We start from the raw sequence: 15152 nt of genomic DNA, 5'->3' as shown, positions 1-15152 counted from the left end.
AAGGACTTGGCATCAACATCAACGGCGAATACATCACTCACCTTCGGTTTGCCGACGATATCGTAGTCATGGCAAAGTCGATGGAGGAACTCAGCATGATGCTCGATGACCTCAACCGAGTTTCACAACGGGTGGGCTTGAAAATGAACATGGACAAGACGAAACTTATGTCAAATGCCAATGTTGTGCCCATCCCAGTCTCTGTTGGGAACTCGGTACTCGAAGTTGTTGACTCGTACATCTACCTAGGACAAGTAGTCCAATTGGGTAGGTCCAACTTCGAGAAAGAGGTGCTAGGTGGTTATAAACGATAGAGATGCTTTTAAGCCGGTAGCTTGATTGGTTTCATTAGTATAATAAGAATTAAATAAATATTGTTGTTTTTTTTACACTGAATTAAATATGCTAGTGTCCAGTAGAATTGACACATGAGACAATGATGTTCTCGCTTGATTATATTGTTTAATTTAATTTTAGTTTTGGACACTTGGAGACCTTATACATCTCTAAGTACATATTTATTTATTTGATTTTTATTTTTGATTGTACATACTTACCTATATTTTTAATGTTTCTGACACTTAGAGACCTTTACATCTCTAAGTCAACTTAGGCTAGTAATTATGTGAAGCTATATTACTGTCTTTTTATGTAACATATGAGCACAAAATGCCGTGTCTTACAGCTACATGTTATTTACTATTTTAATATTAATATAGGCCGGTAGCTTGAACATGTCATGCTCGCTTAAAAGTCTTTGCTTACGGTGGCGTTGTTGATCGGGTCGCCACTTTCCCGAATGAAGGTTGAGGGAGGCGATGGCTGAGATACGCGTCATACTCGTGAACGGGTGCTGTTTGTGGAGACTGGTCTGTTAAGCTAACACGAGCTATTATACTTAGTAACTTTTATTAGTTAATTACAGTGAGACGCCTCATTCTGTTCTCGTATGTTTCTTTTCTTTTAATGAATGTATTAATTATACAGGATATTGACTCTTGGAGACCCTATACATCTCTAAGGATAACTTGATAAACTATATAATCTTATAGTTCTGACACCTAGAGACATTTACACCTCTAAATATTATAGATTTTTTTTGTGTGTGTTTTTTTATCTGTATTTTGTATGTAATTCGACATTAAGAGACCATATACATCTCTTAGTAATTGTAATACGTTAGATTGAATTGTTAGTTTTATTTTATAAAATTGTTGATGTTATTATTTTTGCTTTTATGTAAATTCAATGTTGACGTGTAAAAGTGCCCTTGTGGCCTATTTGCTGAATAAATGTTGATATTTGATATTTGATATTTGGTCAACCGCCGAATCCAACTCGGTTGGGCAGCGTTCGGGAAACTACGTAATGTCTTTTCGTCCGACATACCTCAGTGCCTCAAGACGAAAGTCTTTAATCAATGTGTGTTACCAGTGATGACTTACGGCTCCGAAACGTGGTCTTTCACTATCGGCCTCATCTCAAAACTCAAAGTCGCTCAACGAGCTATGGAGAGGGCTATGCTCGGAGTTTCTCTACGTGATCGAATCAGAAATGAGGAGATCCGTAGACGAACTAAAGTCACCGACATAGCCCACCGGATTAGCAAGCTGAAGTGGCAATGGGCAGGCCACATTGCACGCAGAGAAGATGGCCGATGGGGTCGAAAAGTGCTCGAGTGGAAACCACGGACTAGCAAGCGCAGCGTAGGACGTCCACCCACAAGATGGACAGACGATCTTGTTAAGGTCGCCGGAAGACGCTGGATGCGGGTCGCTTCCAACCGGCACGTATGGAGGTCCAAGGGGGAGGCCTATGTTCAGCAGTGGACTTCTTATGGCTGAGATGATGATGATGATGATGGCATGAAAACCCAAAATGAGTTTTTTGTTGACCCATGCATTGTTAGACGTCCAATTTCACACAGATCAAGACACATGGACACCGTTGTATTTATTAAGTAGGCATTGTGGCGTTTTAAGAGCCTAATTAATGTCTTCGGTTTTCTCGCTATGTCTTGTACGAGCAACTGATAAAAGTATGAATTGTTCGTACTGTTATGTAAGTAGATTCAGCAGCAATATCTACGCTACCCGTCCTTTAACGGCAACCAAGGCTAGCGTTAGTAGCTAGTCGGCGCGATTCAGGAAATGAATTAGAGAACGTCAAATATCTTTACTATTTCATATCTAGTGAATCTCTAATTCATTTCAAGAGCAACTGCCGTATTCGAACTTCAAGATATTCACAAAGAGACGACACGCACTAGATCCATTCTAGATACGTTATAGTTTAGATATCAACTAGTTCTCTTTTGCACCGCGATTCGGGCAACCAATGTCACTTTTACGTTAGATAGAGTAAGATACCTATCTATTACATGTGAATTGGATCTCTAAGTCATATCCTGTGGAAATCGTTCAAGAGTATCTCCAGAATCGCGCAAATGTCAAAATTTACGGTTAGATCTTAAACATATCGTTATCGTATCTTGGTGATGTCTAAAAGATATCTAATAGATGTCTATTTCAAAATCTGAATCGGGCCCTGTGTATATGTTCTGTTTCTTAGGTAAGGTCAGATAAAATAATTACACCATTGATCACATAATAATAATGTTTTATTGATTGAAAAACGTAAGACAGAATTACAATGATTCAATTTCACAATAGTATTGAATCTACAGATGCGACAATTTAACAAAAAATAAAATCCACAGCGAGCTTACGGCATTATTAGAACTTACGGCAATAAATGGTGTGCGTGAAATCACGTCCACATGTACTAAGCGCCTAAATTGAGTTTCATAGCAATCGTATGTTATTAAGAGCCAACAGGAGTGGTCATTTCTCCATACAAACGTACTTGACTGTTTCCTCCGTGGGTTTTGATGCTAGAGCAATGATTTTTTGAACACAGATTAATACATATTTTCAATATCTGTGTCGGACCGTTTTGCTTTTTTTGATATTTTTGTTTTTTAAGGCGCTAGAGCCCTTCAAAAATGGCCATAATGGCCTCATTGACTATGCCGCAATGAGAGGCGTAGTATTCAAAACTGATATCAATTAGCCGAAAAAGCAAAACGGTCCGACAGATAATTTCATAATCATTTAGATTTCCAAATTTGGTTACGATTGGTTAAGTTTTGGAGGAGGAAACAGTCGAGTACGAAACCTCGATTTTTGATATTTTTACGCAGGATTTTTCGCCTTGTCCTTATGGCTCTAGTTTTAGGAACCGCTTCCGTTAGCGAGACGGGTATATTTACCTAAAATGTTTAAAACCCAGCTCCTGTTTCGTCTTAACATAAAATGGTGATCGGGCGGCCTAGCCAAGATGACAATCGCTTGCGCTTCGCCATCGAATCGCATTGTGTCTCTTTATCGCCCTTCCATATTAGTGTAACAGTGACATCTACGTTTCGTTCGGCACGAAGCGATAGCGATTGGCATGTTGTCTACGGGGCCAGGATCGCTGTTTGGAGGTTGTAACTTTACTATTGGGAAAATAGTTTTTCTGATTGTCATCACACTTTTTTTAACGTTTTCCCAGCTATCTAATTCGGTCTCTAGAACCTGGGGTCCCCTCGGCAACCGGGGTTCATAGTTGGACTAGTGGCCACAATAAATAATAGCACTAGGTACAGAAGGTTCACTCTCTAAGAAAACGCGTTTATTACGACGGACCGCCAGGTGGCGCAAGCGCGAGCAGGCGTACGTTTCGTAGCGGTGCGCGGCAACTACGACTGCTAGAGAGCTAGAGACCAAAATTGGTGTGAGCCGCATGTACTTGTAGCGAAGCGACAAAATCGCGGAGCGAACCACGCCTGGTAAGTATTGGGTCAAAGGGGAGACCTTGCTTATACTGTGCCTGTAGGAATGCTTAAGTTGATCCAATGCAATGAAATGTATGAATAATTAAGCTGTTTCACACACACAGTCTATAGGAATTTGGCCGTCAATTGCTTCTACTTTATTATTTTGTGTATCGTATACAAATAACTTGGTGTGGATGAACTTTTGCCTGCACATTGTCCTCGTGTCTTGTAGCAATAAGTCTTTAAAGCAGGGTTGGTTTCTGCAAAAAAAATAAAATAAAATATTAATTAAGTTCTGGATCATCTATTTTATCTATAACTTAGGTACCTACCTATTGAGTGAATGAGCCGTTGAGCTAAAGATTGGACCTTATTCTTACTTCCTATTATCTCATGTGGAGGTACCACACACACATGGTACATATTTAGTCGATAGCAGGCGTGGCTCACTCCGCGATTTCGTCGCTTTGCTACAGGTAGCTAAAAGTACATCCGTTCGACCCCAATTTTGGGGTTTGCTATAAGCGGCGCGTGGCGCTGTCGCCACCTAGCGGCCATATCTGTGCTGATCGTGACAGACGCGTTTTGTTAGAGAGTGAGTCTTCTGTACCTAGTACTATTATTTATTCTGTGTCGATAGTGACGTGTCCTGGGACCCCTGGGTGCATCGCGGTAAGGGCATTTATTTGTGTGATAAGTATTTGTGCCATTTTCAACCAAAAGGGTACTTAATACTTATTGTCGGTTTTCAATAAGGCGATATTGCCATAGAGGTTTAATTTGAAATCAACCTTATCAATAACCGACAACGTGGGACATTTTGGTTGAAAACGTCACATTTATTTGTGAGAATTTACGAGTAAGTTATATTTATCGTTGTCTAAGTACGTGTTATTGAGCTTAATGTGAGGCTCACGGCTCGATTCGGGAAATGAATTAAAGATTCACTAGATACGAAATAGTAAAGATATGTGACGTTCCATGGAGAAAGGTACCTTATGGTGGCTGGCGCTTACGTCGCATAGCGCCGCAATAATATTGGAGCGGCGTTGATAATAGCGTAAGCGCCAACCGCCATAAGGTACCTTTACCCGTGAAACGTCACATATCTTTACTATATCGTATCTAGTTAATCTCTAATTCATTTCCAGAATAGCGCCGAATGTCCTATAATATCGATTCATTTACTAGATAAGATAATGTAAACACTTACGTGCTACGACACGTCACGTACGGTATCCGTTGCTCGAAAAACTTTGATTGCACGACGATTTGTGGAATCTGGCCTTCATTTCTAAGTTCATATGGAGTCTTTATCTGTAAATGTAAATGAAATAATCGTCTCCATAATTGTAAACATCTCAGTATACAGGGTGGAAAGACAGGTCGGGCCCTGGAGGGAAACTACCTTAAATCCTTAAGCTGGCCGATTTTACTTAAAGGAGGCATTCCTTTATTTTTAAAAAGAACCAAAACTGCATTCAAAGATTTTCTAAAACTCGCTTGCCTCGCCCGGGACTCGAACCGACTACAAATTCCAAAAAAATAAAAACTCGCAATTTTATTCTACTAGTCGATACAGTTAATGTTAATGATAACATTTCTCCAAGAAACATTAGGTCTTACACTCGTCTGTCGTACAAAATATCCATAAAATCTAATATTGAGTACTTAAGATTTTTTTAGACAAGGCAAATTGAAGAAAAAAAAAATTATTTGAATGCAGGTTTGTTTCTTTTTAAAAATAAAGGAATGTCTCCTTTAAGTAAAATGAGCCAGCTTAAGGATTTAAGGTAGTTTCCCTCCAGGGCCCGACTTATCTTTCCAACCTGTATAGCCCGGGTCACACTGGCGTCTTTTGAGCGACGGCGTCGCATAAGACAAGAGTGCTCACTCCATACATCAGTTTTGGTACCAAAAAGACTATTATTTTCATAGTCGACATCTAGCATCGAGTAGCGGAATTATCAGTACTCCTACATCTATTGTCAAGTAGGAGTACTGATAATTCCGCTACTCGATGCTAGATGTCGACTATGAAAGTAATAGTCTTTTTGTTGCCAAAAGTGATGTATGGAGTGAGCAATCTATGTATTTTTTAGGGTTCCGTACCCAAAGGGTAAAACGGGACCCTATTACTAAGACTTCGCTGTCCGTCCGTCCGTCCGTCCGTCTGTCACCAGGCTGTATCTCACGAACCGTGATAGCTAGACAGTTAAAATTTTCACAGATGATGTATTTCTGTTGCCGCTATACGTAACAACAAATACTAAAAACAGAATAAAATAAAGATTTAAATGGGGCTCCCATACAACAAACGTGATTTTTGACCAAAGTTAAGCAACGTCGGGAGTGGTCAGTACTTGGATGGGTGACCGTTTTTTTTTTTTGCTTTTTTTCGTTTTTTTTTGCATTATGGTACGGAACCCTTCGTGCGCGAGTCCGACTCGCACTTGCCCGGTTTTTTTCTCTATGCCCGCTATGTCTTTATTGCACACCTTACATACTCGTAGGTATTTTATTTTATTATAATATGTATGATAAAAGTACAAGTATGACGTACCTCCGTAACTGTTTCGCAATTGCCGCCAGTGCTCCCGGGTTCAATTTTTGGCATTTCTATCGCCAACTCTCTTTTTCTTCGATGGAGCTTTGGCTGGAAAAGGAAATATCTAAAATTACCAAAAGTCAAATGATATCTATGTATGTGACATCCTACAGGTAAAGGTACCTTATGGCGGTTGGCGCTTACGCTATTATTAAAGCCGCTCCAATATTATTGCAGCGCTATGCGACGTAAGCGCCAGCCGCCATAAGGTACCTTTTGCCGTGGAACGTCACATATTCTTTGCGCCACTGGCACCATCCCACTATCCTGGGATTAACCGGTTAAGCCGTCAACCCAGTGTCAAATTTTACTGGTAACCATGGTAACTCGACCAAGTTTAACCAGTCAACCCCGGGTTGGTGGAATGGTGCAAATGGGCCTTAGTAGTTTTTGTTTTTGATGTAACTATCTTACTTTCACTACAACTTATAAAAAATGTCCCCCGTCGCGTATGTCTGTTATACGTCTGTTCGCGATAAACTCGAAAACTACGGAACGGATTTTCATGCGGTTTTCACATATCAATAGTGATTCTACAGGAAGGTTTAGGTGTATAATTTGTTAAGGTTGTGTATAGGGTTTGCAATCCGGATCCGAAAGTATGTAATTATCCGGATCTGGATCCGGATCCGCGGATCTTCCCATACATTTCGGATCCGTCGTACAAACCCTAGTTGTGTAACCCGTGCGTAGCCGGGGCGGGACGCTAGTTAATAATAAAACGTATGTTCTTACCAATTCTTTAATGAGAAGTCTATCAATCTCCTGCTCCGGATAGTCTGCCGGTTTTATGTCACAGAGAGTCTTTCCGTCGCATCCGTTTTGTGTGTCCGGATCAACTGAAAAATGTATAAGAGTCACGACGTGATTCTAATTTTAATATACGTCAAAATTAGATCTACCTCCTATTCATATCGTATCTACATCTAATTATTGACGTATATTAAAATTAGAATCAGGCCGTAATACGAAAAAGGTTTCTAAAGGGTCGGCAACCGCATGCAACACCTCTGAATTTGCAGGCATCCATAGGTGACTGCTTACCATCAGGGAGGCCGTATGCTTGTTTGCTACAGACATGGTAGGTATAAAAAAGCCGCCATACGATTAGAAGACAAAAAGAAGACCAAAAGCTGATACATACCTAATATTAAATATAGACACTTATTCATTATTTGTCAATCTAAGGCCCCCCCCACATCTAGCGTCTTTCGAGCGTCGGCGTCTGTCGGCGTCTGGTCAGCGCTATGGAAAATGACGTCGCTGTGCAGTTGCGTCGACGCTGCGTCGACGTTGCGTCGAGCAGCGGCCATAGAATTGTAGACGCCGACGCTCGAAAGACGCCAGATGTGGGGGGGCCTAATTTAAAATATAATTTTATTATAATTTTTACCTTTGGACACATATTTCCCGTGGACAGCTAGTGTTGACACCTGGAATCGTAACAGAATGACTAATTAACATTATATATTATAACTCATTATGCTTAGGAAATATATTACTAAGTGAGGCCTTCCCTACTGCGTTAACTATGACGGTAAATAATTGTTTACTTTAGTCATCTTTTCTGCTGTACTGTTTATTAAGTATTAACCGGTATTTTCAAGAGCTAGCCCCAATGAAAAACGGTCCTGGAAATTACTCATTCGTAATATAAATTCTTAAAACGTCGACAACACATTTTAAGGCCCCGTAGGTCCGTGTTCTTCTCTCACTCTCATTGAGCGTAAGCGTGAGCGAGATGGGTGTGTACTGTGCAATGTATTTTCAAAAACAATATTGTAGAGAATTTTATGGAGCATTATAATTCTTCTCATTCTTAGGGTTCCGTGTAAAAACGTATTACTAAGACTCCGCTGTCCGTCTGTCCGTCCGTCCGTCCGTCCGTCTGCCCGTCCGTCCGTCGGTCCGTCGGTCCGTCCGTCGGCCCGTCCGTCCGTCGGTCCGTCCGTCCGTCCGTCCGTCCGTCTGTCTTTCACCAGGCTGTATCTCATGAACCGTTTGATTGGGGCTCCCATACAACAAACGTGATTTATTTGCCGTTTTTTGCGTTATGGTACGGAACCCTTCGTGCGCGAGTCTCACTCACACTTGGCCGGTTTTTCTACATCTATTTATATTCTTATAAACGTTAAAGTTTGCATGCCAAGTTTCGTGCTTTCTGCCGGATGGGACCATATTTGAGGCAAAGAAGCCGCGCTAATCAGAATCGCTGCTGAGTTAATTTGGCCCGACTTTACCACACCAAAGTCAGATAGATTCACTCAGAACCGAGTATGGAGAAAACAAGGGCAGGCGGGCTCACTCCGCGATTTCGTCGCGTCGCTACAAGTCTCCTACTAGTACATGCAGCCCACACCAATTTTGGTGTCTAGCCATAGTAATTGCCGCGCACCGCTGCGGAACGGACGCCTGCTCACGCTTGCGCCACCTAGCGGTCATATCTGTCGTAATAGAGGCGTTTCGTTAGAGAGTGAACCTTCTGCACCTAGTACTATTATTTATTCTGCGACAAGTTTCGATACCATCTGTCACGTATACTCGCGTAAAGTATTTACGTAGAATAATTCTGGCTCAGTTTTCATTATATAATTAGAAAGAGAGCGTTTTATGTGTGAAGTTAGGCACGTATGGAAAACTCGCATAAGAACGTTTGTAACTCATGGTACTAATTGAAATTTTTAGTTTTTTAGGTGACCGGTAGAGGCACTGTACAATAACCCATACATTATCCTTAACTTTCTCGCTATAGGCTGTCATTCACGGAACTCATGGTAGAGCTTAAGGGTCTCCCCAGATATATCGGCGCGCATTCGGCAAAAGACGATAGGAAAAAACTTTATGTCTGCGCAATAAGAGCGAAAATGTTGTCGTTCGGCTCGGCTCGCATCGGCCGGCGCCAGCCGACGCGTCGACGGCTTTTTCGCTTTTGTCGCTTTTTCGTCGACGGCTTTTGCCGAATGCGCGTCGATTGATCAGGGGAGACCCTAAGGGAAGGCCTTTTCGTAGGTAGTAAAACTTGCACTTACCGTGAGAAGCATGAATGCTACAGACACCATTATTGGTTTATACACGGCTATGCCACACCTTTTGCGACCACTCTTTACGAAACACGTAGCACCAATAACGTATATAAGGATAAAGTCCTTTATATAGCTCAAAATAATGTTTCTTTGTTACAGGAGCTGACACAATTGACGATGACAATGACCGGTGATGACGATGACGGCAAATAACTATGTCTAGACGACGTTGCTAACTACAAATGTAGTGCATTTAATTACCTCTCTAGTAAGATTTTTTCTTGCGCTTTACCTCTGTAACTCGTAACTTCTTGAAGACGAACAAAAACCTATAAGTACCTCCCTAAGTTGATGCCCTCTATAAAACGAAACCTCATTTAACACAAAGTTTTGGCGTTCCCTTGAGATTCGTGATATCGTGGTTCCACTGTATACTCGTATGTTACTTGAATGTTTATGCCTCATAATACAATTTAGTTTAAGATAAAATATAAAAAACTTAGTTTAAGATAAAATGTAAAAACTTAGTTTAAGATAAAATATAAATACTTAGCTTAAGATAACATATAAAAACCTAGTTTAAGATAAAATAAATTGTATCCCCGAAAAGGGTAAAACTGTTGATACTCATCAAAAAATGTACTTAGTTATAGTTCTTGTACCTACACAGTTTACACAATAAATATTTCTGATTCTGATTCTGATTCATGTTATTTCTAAATGTTATTGTAAATTAAGAGCCTATCTTCGATTGTATGGCAGCGGCCAGGTTCATGTAACTCTTAAGATCTTAGGAAATTGAATGAACCGTTTGGCTATAAATCGGATCCATCCATTCTTACCCACAACACACAAACAAACAGCTCCTAACCTATACTCTGTATCTTTCAGTACTTATATAGAAGTAAACAGAAAATTTGTACATAGGTTAGCTAGGTCTAACATTTATTGATTAACCAACGAAATTCAAAACCACCTGGATCTGTCACTGAACGGCTACATGACTTTAACCTTCATTATTTGATTATTACATGTAATGTTTTACTTTTTTTAAATACCTAAAGAACTATAATAAATGTACCTATTTAAGTAATGTCTTCATTCCATCGGGGGTAAAACGGCAGGACAGTGTTTAAAACTTTAATATATCACAAAATGACAAAACCTTATGTCATAATTTATAACATCAAGATAATCGAAAACGGCGCGAACTAAAAAACCTACTAAACGCTTTTGTAACAATAAACCACAACATCAAATTCCAACCTTTTAACCTTAGTTTTAGAGAACAAATTCCTTTGTAATTTTTACAAAGATTTTCCGCATCCATGCACTGTTTCTCTGGTAAATTGTCAACATTACTTAGTACAGGCGCCATCAGATATATCGGACTGGCCAAGGCGCTCACAAATATCTGAACACGCCTCTATTGTCAGGGCGTTAGAGCGCGTATTCAGATATTTCTGAGCACTTCGGCTGGTCCGATATATAATTATCTGATGGAGACTGTAGGAGGCATGGTGTGTTCACACATTCCTTGACAAGCAATATGTATATAATTGACATAATAAAGTGAACCATGTCGTAATTGTTCTATTTATTGCATTTTTCTATTATTATTCTAGTGTTGTGTCAGCGGGGTTGGTGCAAAGAGTTTACCTACCGGTTTTTATTGTAATGTACCTTCTAGTGTAGGTACGCAGGTATCCTATAGAAACCGGTGCCTCTGTGGAAATCGTTAAAAACCCCATTTTCAGAACTTTAGGAGTGTAATTTCAAAAAAAAAATACAATTCGTTAAACTAAACTACGTCGTTAGTAGGTACACCTGTACGGTTACCATCAGTTTGTCACCGACATAAACGCCGTCGAGAACGTAATTTACTTTCTATACATCTCGCTCGCACTCGCATATTAGTGCAAACGGGATGTATAGAAAGTAAATTACGTTCTCGACGGCGTTTATGTCAGTGACAAACTGATGGTAACCGTACGGGGCCCTATTTCACGAACGTGACAGGTGCGACATTTGTCGACATCACTGTTACTGACTTCACAGGCCTCCATAGGCTACGGTAACCGCTTACCATCAGACGGGCGGCGTGGTTGCCACGAACATGTTAATAAAAAAAACTCCACTATATCGCCAGTTAATAAGTACTTATTTTGCTAAGCTAATGACAATTGTCACAAGAAATACGACAATTGTCACGAAATTCCGATACAGAACTCATTTGCTGTCAAGTATTACCGAAAGCTCTTTGAAATCTTGTGACAATTGTCATCGTTATCATCATAAACATCACAAGAGAAATACCTGTTTTTTGCCGATACATTAAAGTATTTTTTTAATAATACAATGATGGCGACAAACAGGAATACGGCCCGCCCGATGGTAAGCGATAACCGTAGCCCATGGATGCCTGTGACGTCAGCAACAATGAGACTTGTCGAATTGTCGCACCTGTCACGTTGGTGAAAAATAGGGGCCTGTTCCATTTTTTTCCATGTCACCCCATTCGATGATGATGTCTGCGATAAAATAGTTAGGTATTAGGTTATTTAACGTTCATTCCAAATTTCACAATTATATTTCGGTTGAAGTGGTTGCGTGGACGGAACTGACACGGTTGAGGATGTTGCATTGATGTAACATTAAATTTAAATATTCCGATTAATATGAGTACTTATGCTAGGTAGGATATTAGATATTTATTATATTCATTAGCATACTGATATTTACACATGTGCAAGTTGCGGATAGTTTTAAAAAAGTTGTAAAAAATTCTCGGAAAGTTCAGGAAAATGTCTTAGGACTTCTCCATCTCTTAGGACCATTCATTTAGGAAACCGATCTTTTTGCAAAATTTCCAAAATTTTAATGAAAATATCTTAGTACTTGAACGAGCATCTAATCAAATCTTTGTGACATCCATCGTCTTCACTATATCTAACTATGTTTATTTTGATATCGTGGGTAAACATAATTACAAATAAATAAAAAATCTTACTATTGAGCCTACTTTAACCGTTTAAGGTTTTGCTTGGAGCCTATCCTTGCATCTATATAGTCTATTAGTATGTTTTTTTTTCAATTGCATTTGCCTTTGATTAGACCGTTTAAAAATTCAATATAAAAACTACAATTGAGTCGCTTAACTTCAAACTCGGGTAAATCCATCTGTCAAATTATGCGATTTTGGTATTAAGAAAAGGTAGATATTTGCTGAGAGGGTCGAATGGATTTACCCGAGTTGGAAGTTAAGGGACACAATTTTGCATTAAGCGCCTCTTAAGTGCGCTCGCTTGACTTACAACAGTTACAACGCTGTACATATGTCGCAAGCAACTTTGGAAATAGCGACATGTAGGTAAGTTTAATCCGCATTCGAATCCGGGAGCGAATCAATGACTTTCTCGGAAATTGTGTAGTTTAATACGGTAAAAGAAATCCGTAGTAGAGTGTTCAGTTAGGGTTTCTTTGACTAGGTACTAACTATACTCGTAGTGCGACAGAAACTAGTAGAAATTAAATAAAATGGAACAAAAAAATGGTATACTTACTGAATTCGTCGCATTTTGCGTCAAAAATATGACACTATTTTCTACAATTTTTTATCGGACTATAAGTGTGTACTCAGTACTGCACGAGATCAAAGTTATTTAGGTACATTTCGTTGCTTTTGAGTCCCTTACTACGCTTAGGATTCTAAATTAGATGGGAAAAGACCGGACGGCATGACCCTCGTGCCCTGGAAGATGGGACGGCCTTTGGTTTGGGATGCCACATGCGTGGATACCCTTGCGCAGTCCCATCTTCCAGGAACATCTAACAGAGCTGGTGCGGCCGCCAACGCGGCTGAACACCTCAAGCGGCGCAAATATGCAGCCATTGATTCTGGCTGCATGTTTGAGCCGTTTGGGGTGGAAACCCTAGGGCCGTGGGGCTCTGGCGCCCACGGCATATACGCAGAGCTGGCGAAGCGCCTCGTGGAGGCAACGGGTGACAAGAGGGCTGGCTCCTACCTTGCGCAACGCATTAGTATTGCCGTACAGCGTCCAGCGCGGTAATGCCGCCAGCCTTCTTGGCACCCTGCCCCAAGGCACAGAGCTGGAGCCAGTTTTTTATTTATAGGTTATTTTAGTTTAGTAGTTATTTTAGTTGTAGCTTTATTGTAGTTTTTAATTTTAGTTTATAATTGTTTTTTTTTGTTTATATTATATGTATTTCTTGTTTGAATAAAATTTATACTTAAATACTTATTGAACTTGTGGATCATATTTGCATTACTGGACTACTTATTGTTGGGCGGTTTTACGGAATTCAACTAAATTGGCACAATATATCGCTCGATGAACAGACGAAGACGCAAATGAAGAGGATATTGCACCAAGATGGCGATAAAACTGCATTACTGCACTAATGCATATCGTATGCGCAACGGTGATCAGCCTACAGATTGCACTTCCGTTACATTTAAAACTCATAAACCTAAGTATTGGCTATTGTGAATATACGATTGAGTAAAAGTGATACATTTCAAATCACTATCACTTTATAAAATAAAGTCCCCCACCGCGTCTGTCTGTTTGTATTTGCGATAAACTCAAAAACTACTGAACGGAACAGAAACTATCAATAGAGTGATTCTTGAGGAAGGTTTGGGCACAGAATAAATAATAGTACTAGGTACAGAAGACTCACTCTAACAAAACGCGTCTGTTACGATCAGGACAGATATGGCCGCTAGGTGGCGACAGCGCCACGCGCGGCTTATGGCTAGCCACCAAAATTGGTGTGGAACGGATGTACTTTTAGCTACCTGTTGCAAAGCGACGAAATCGCGGAGTGAGTCACGCCTGGTTTGGGTAAATCATTTGTTAAGGTTTTGTGTAACCCGTGCGAAGCCAGGGCGGGTCGCTAGTGAAAAATAGTTGCAATCTAAAGATATTTGGGTAAATCATTTGTTAAGGTTTTGTGTAACCCGTGCGAAGCCAGGGCGGGTCGCTAGTGAAAAATAGTTGCAATCTGAAGATATATTGGACACACACACACACACACACAATACACACATTGCTAATAAACTAAGTGGCCGTAGTAAATAGTCCATAATTTTGACCTGTGTAGAAAACAAAACACATAAATAAATGCCCTTACCGGGACTCGAACCGGGGACCTTCTCCTGCGTAGACAGGGTCATTACCGAGTTGGCTAGGATGCCGTTGAAATCAAAATATGGGGCCACCATTATTTAATACATTTACCTATACATTTTTAATTATCTATATATTTACTGTGTCGAATTCGGAATATGATATAATTTTATCTAGTAGAGAATCAGGATGTACCTACATATAATTTTCTGTGCAAAATCTTGAATAAACGATACAATTTAGAACCATAAGTATGGAGGATCATGTTTTGCAAAAGTGTCATCATCATCATCATCTCAGCCATAAGACGTCCACTGCTGAACATAGGCCTCCCCCTTGGACCTCCATTCGTACCGGTTGGAAGCCACCCGCATCCAGCGTCTTCCGGCGGCTTTAACAAGGTCGTCCGTCCATCTTGTGGGTGGACGTCCTACGCTGCGTTTGCTAGTCCGTGGTCTCCACTCGAGCACTTTTCGACCCCATCGGCCATCTTCTCTGCGCGCAATGTGGCCTGCCCATTGCCACTTCAGCTTGCTAATCCGGTGAGC

General features: G+C 40.4%; 1 protein-coding gene across 1 annotated transcript; it reads right to left on the bottom strand.

The window, feature by feature from the left end:
• Positions 1 to 2602: 2602 nt before the first annotated feature.
• Positions 2603 to 9550, bottom strand: LOC134664788 (uncharacterized). Its single transcript, XM_063521528.1, has 6 exons — positions 9458 to 9550; positions 7822 to 7861; positions 7164 to 7267; positions 6384 to 6476; positions 5034 to 5137; positions 2603 to 4080 (listed from the first exon to the last, which is right to left on the bottom strand). The coding sequence occupies exons 1-6, from the start codon at positions 9485 to 9487 to the stop codon at positions 3921 to 3923; spliced, it is 531 nt and encodes a 176-aa protein (XP_063377598.1). The 5' UTR covers positions 9488 to 9550; the 3' UTR covers positions 2603 to 3920.
• Positions 9551 to 15152: the final 5602 nt, after the last annotated feature.

Source organism: Cydia fagiglandana, chromosome 5 (genome assembly GCF_963556715.1).
Source record: "Cydia fagiglandana chromosome 5, ilCydFagi1.1, whole genome shotgun sequence".
Taxonomy (NCBI): Eukaryota; Metazoa; Arthropoda; class Insecta; order Lepidoptera; family Tortricidae; genus Cydia; species Cydia fagiglandana.
The sequence above is the reverse complement of the archived record's forward strand: the minus strand, read 5'-3'. Positions and strand labels throughout refer to the sequence as shown.

Bases quoted from the DNA above. Each gene is read 5' to 3' on its own strand.
- LOC134664788 (XM_063521528.1), bottom strand. From the start codon at position 9,487: ATGGTGTCTGTAGCATTCATGCTTCTCACG. The intron at 6,477-7,163 runs GTAAGAACATAC...TTCCTTTTCCAG, and splicing joins GACTTCTCATTAAAGAATTG to CCAAAGCTCCATCGAAGAAA. The intron at 4,081-5,033 runs GTAAGTGTTTAC...TTTTTTTTGCAG, and splicing joins TACGTGACGTGTCGTAGCAC to AAACCAACCCTGCTTTAAAG.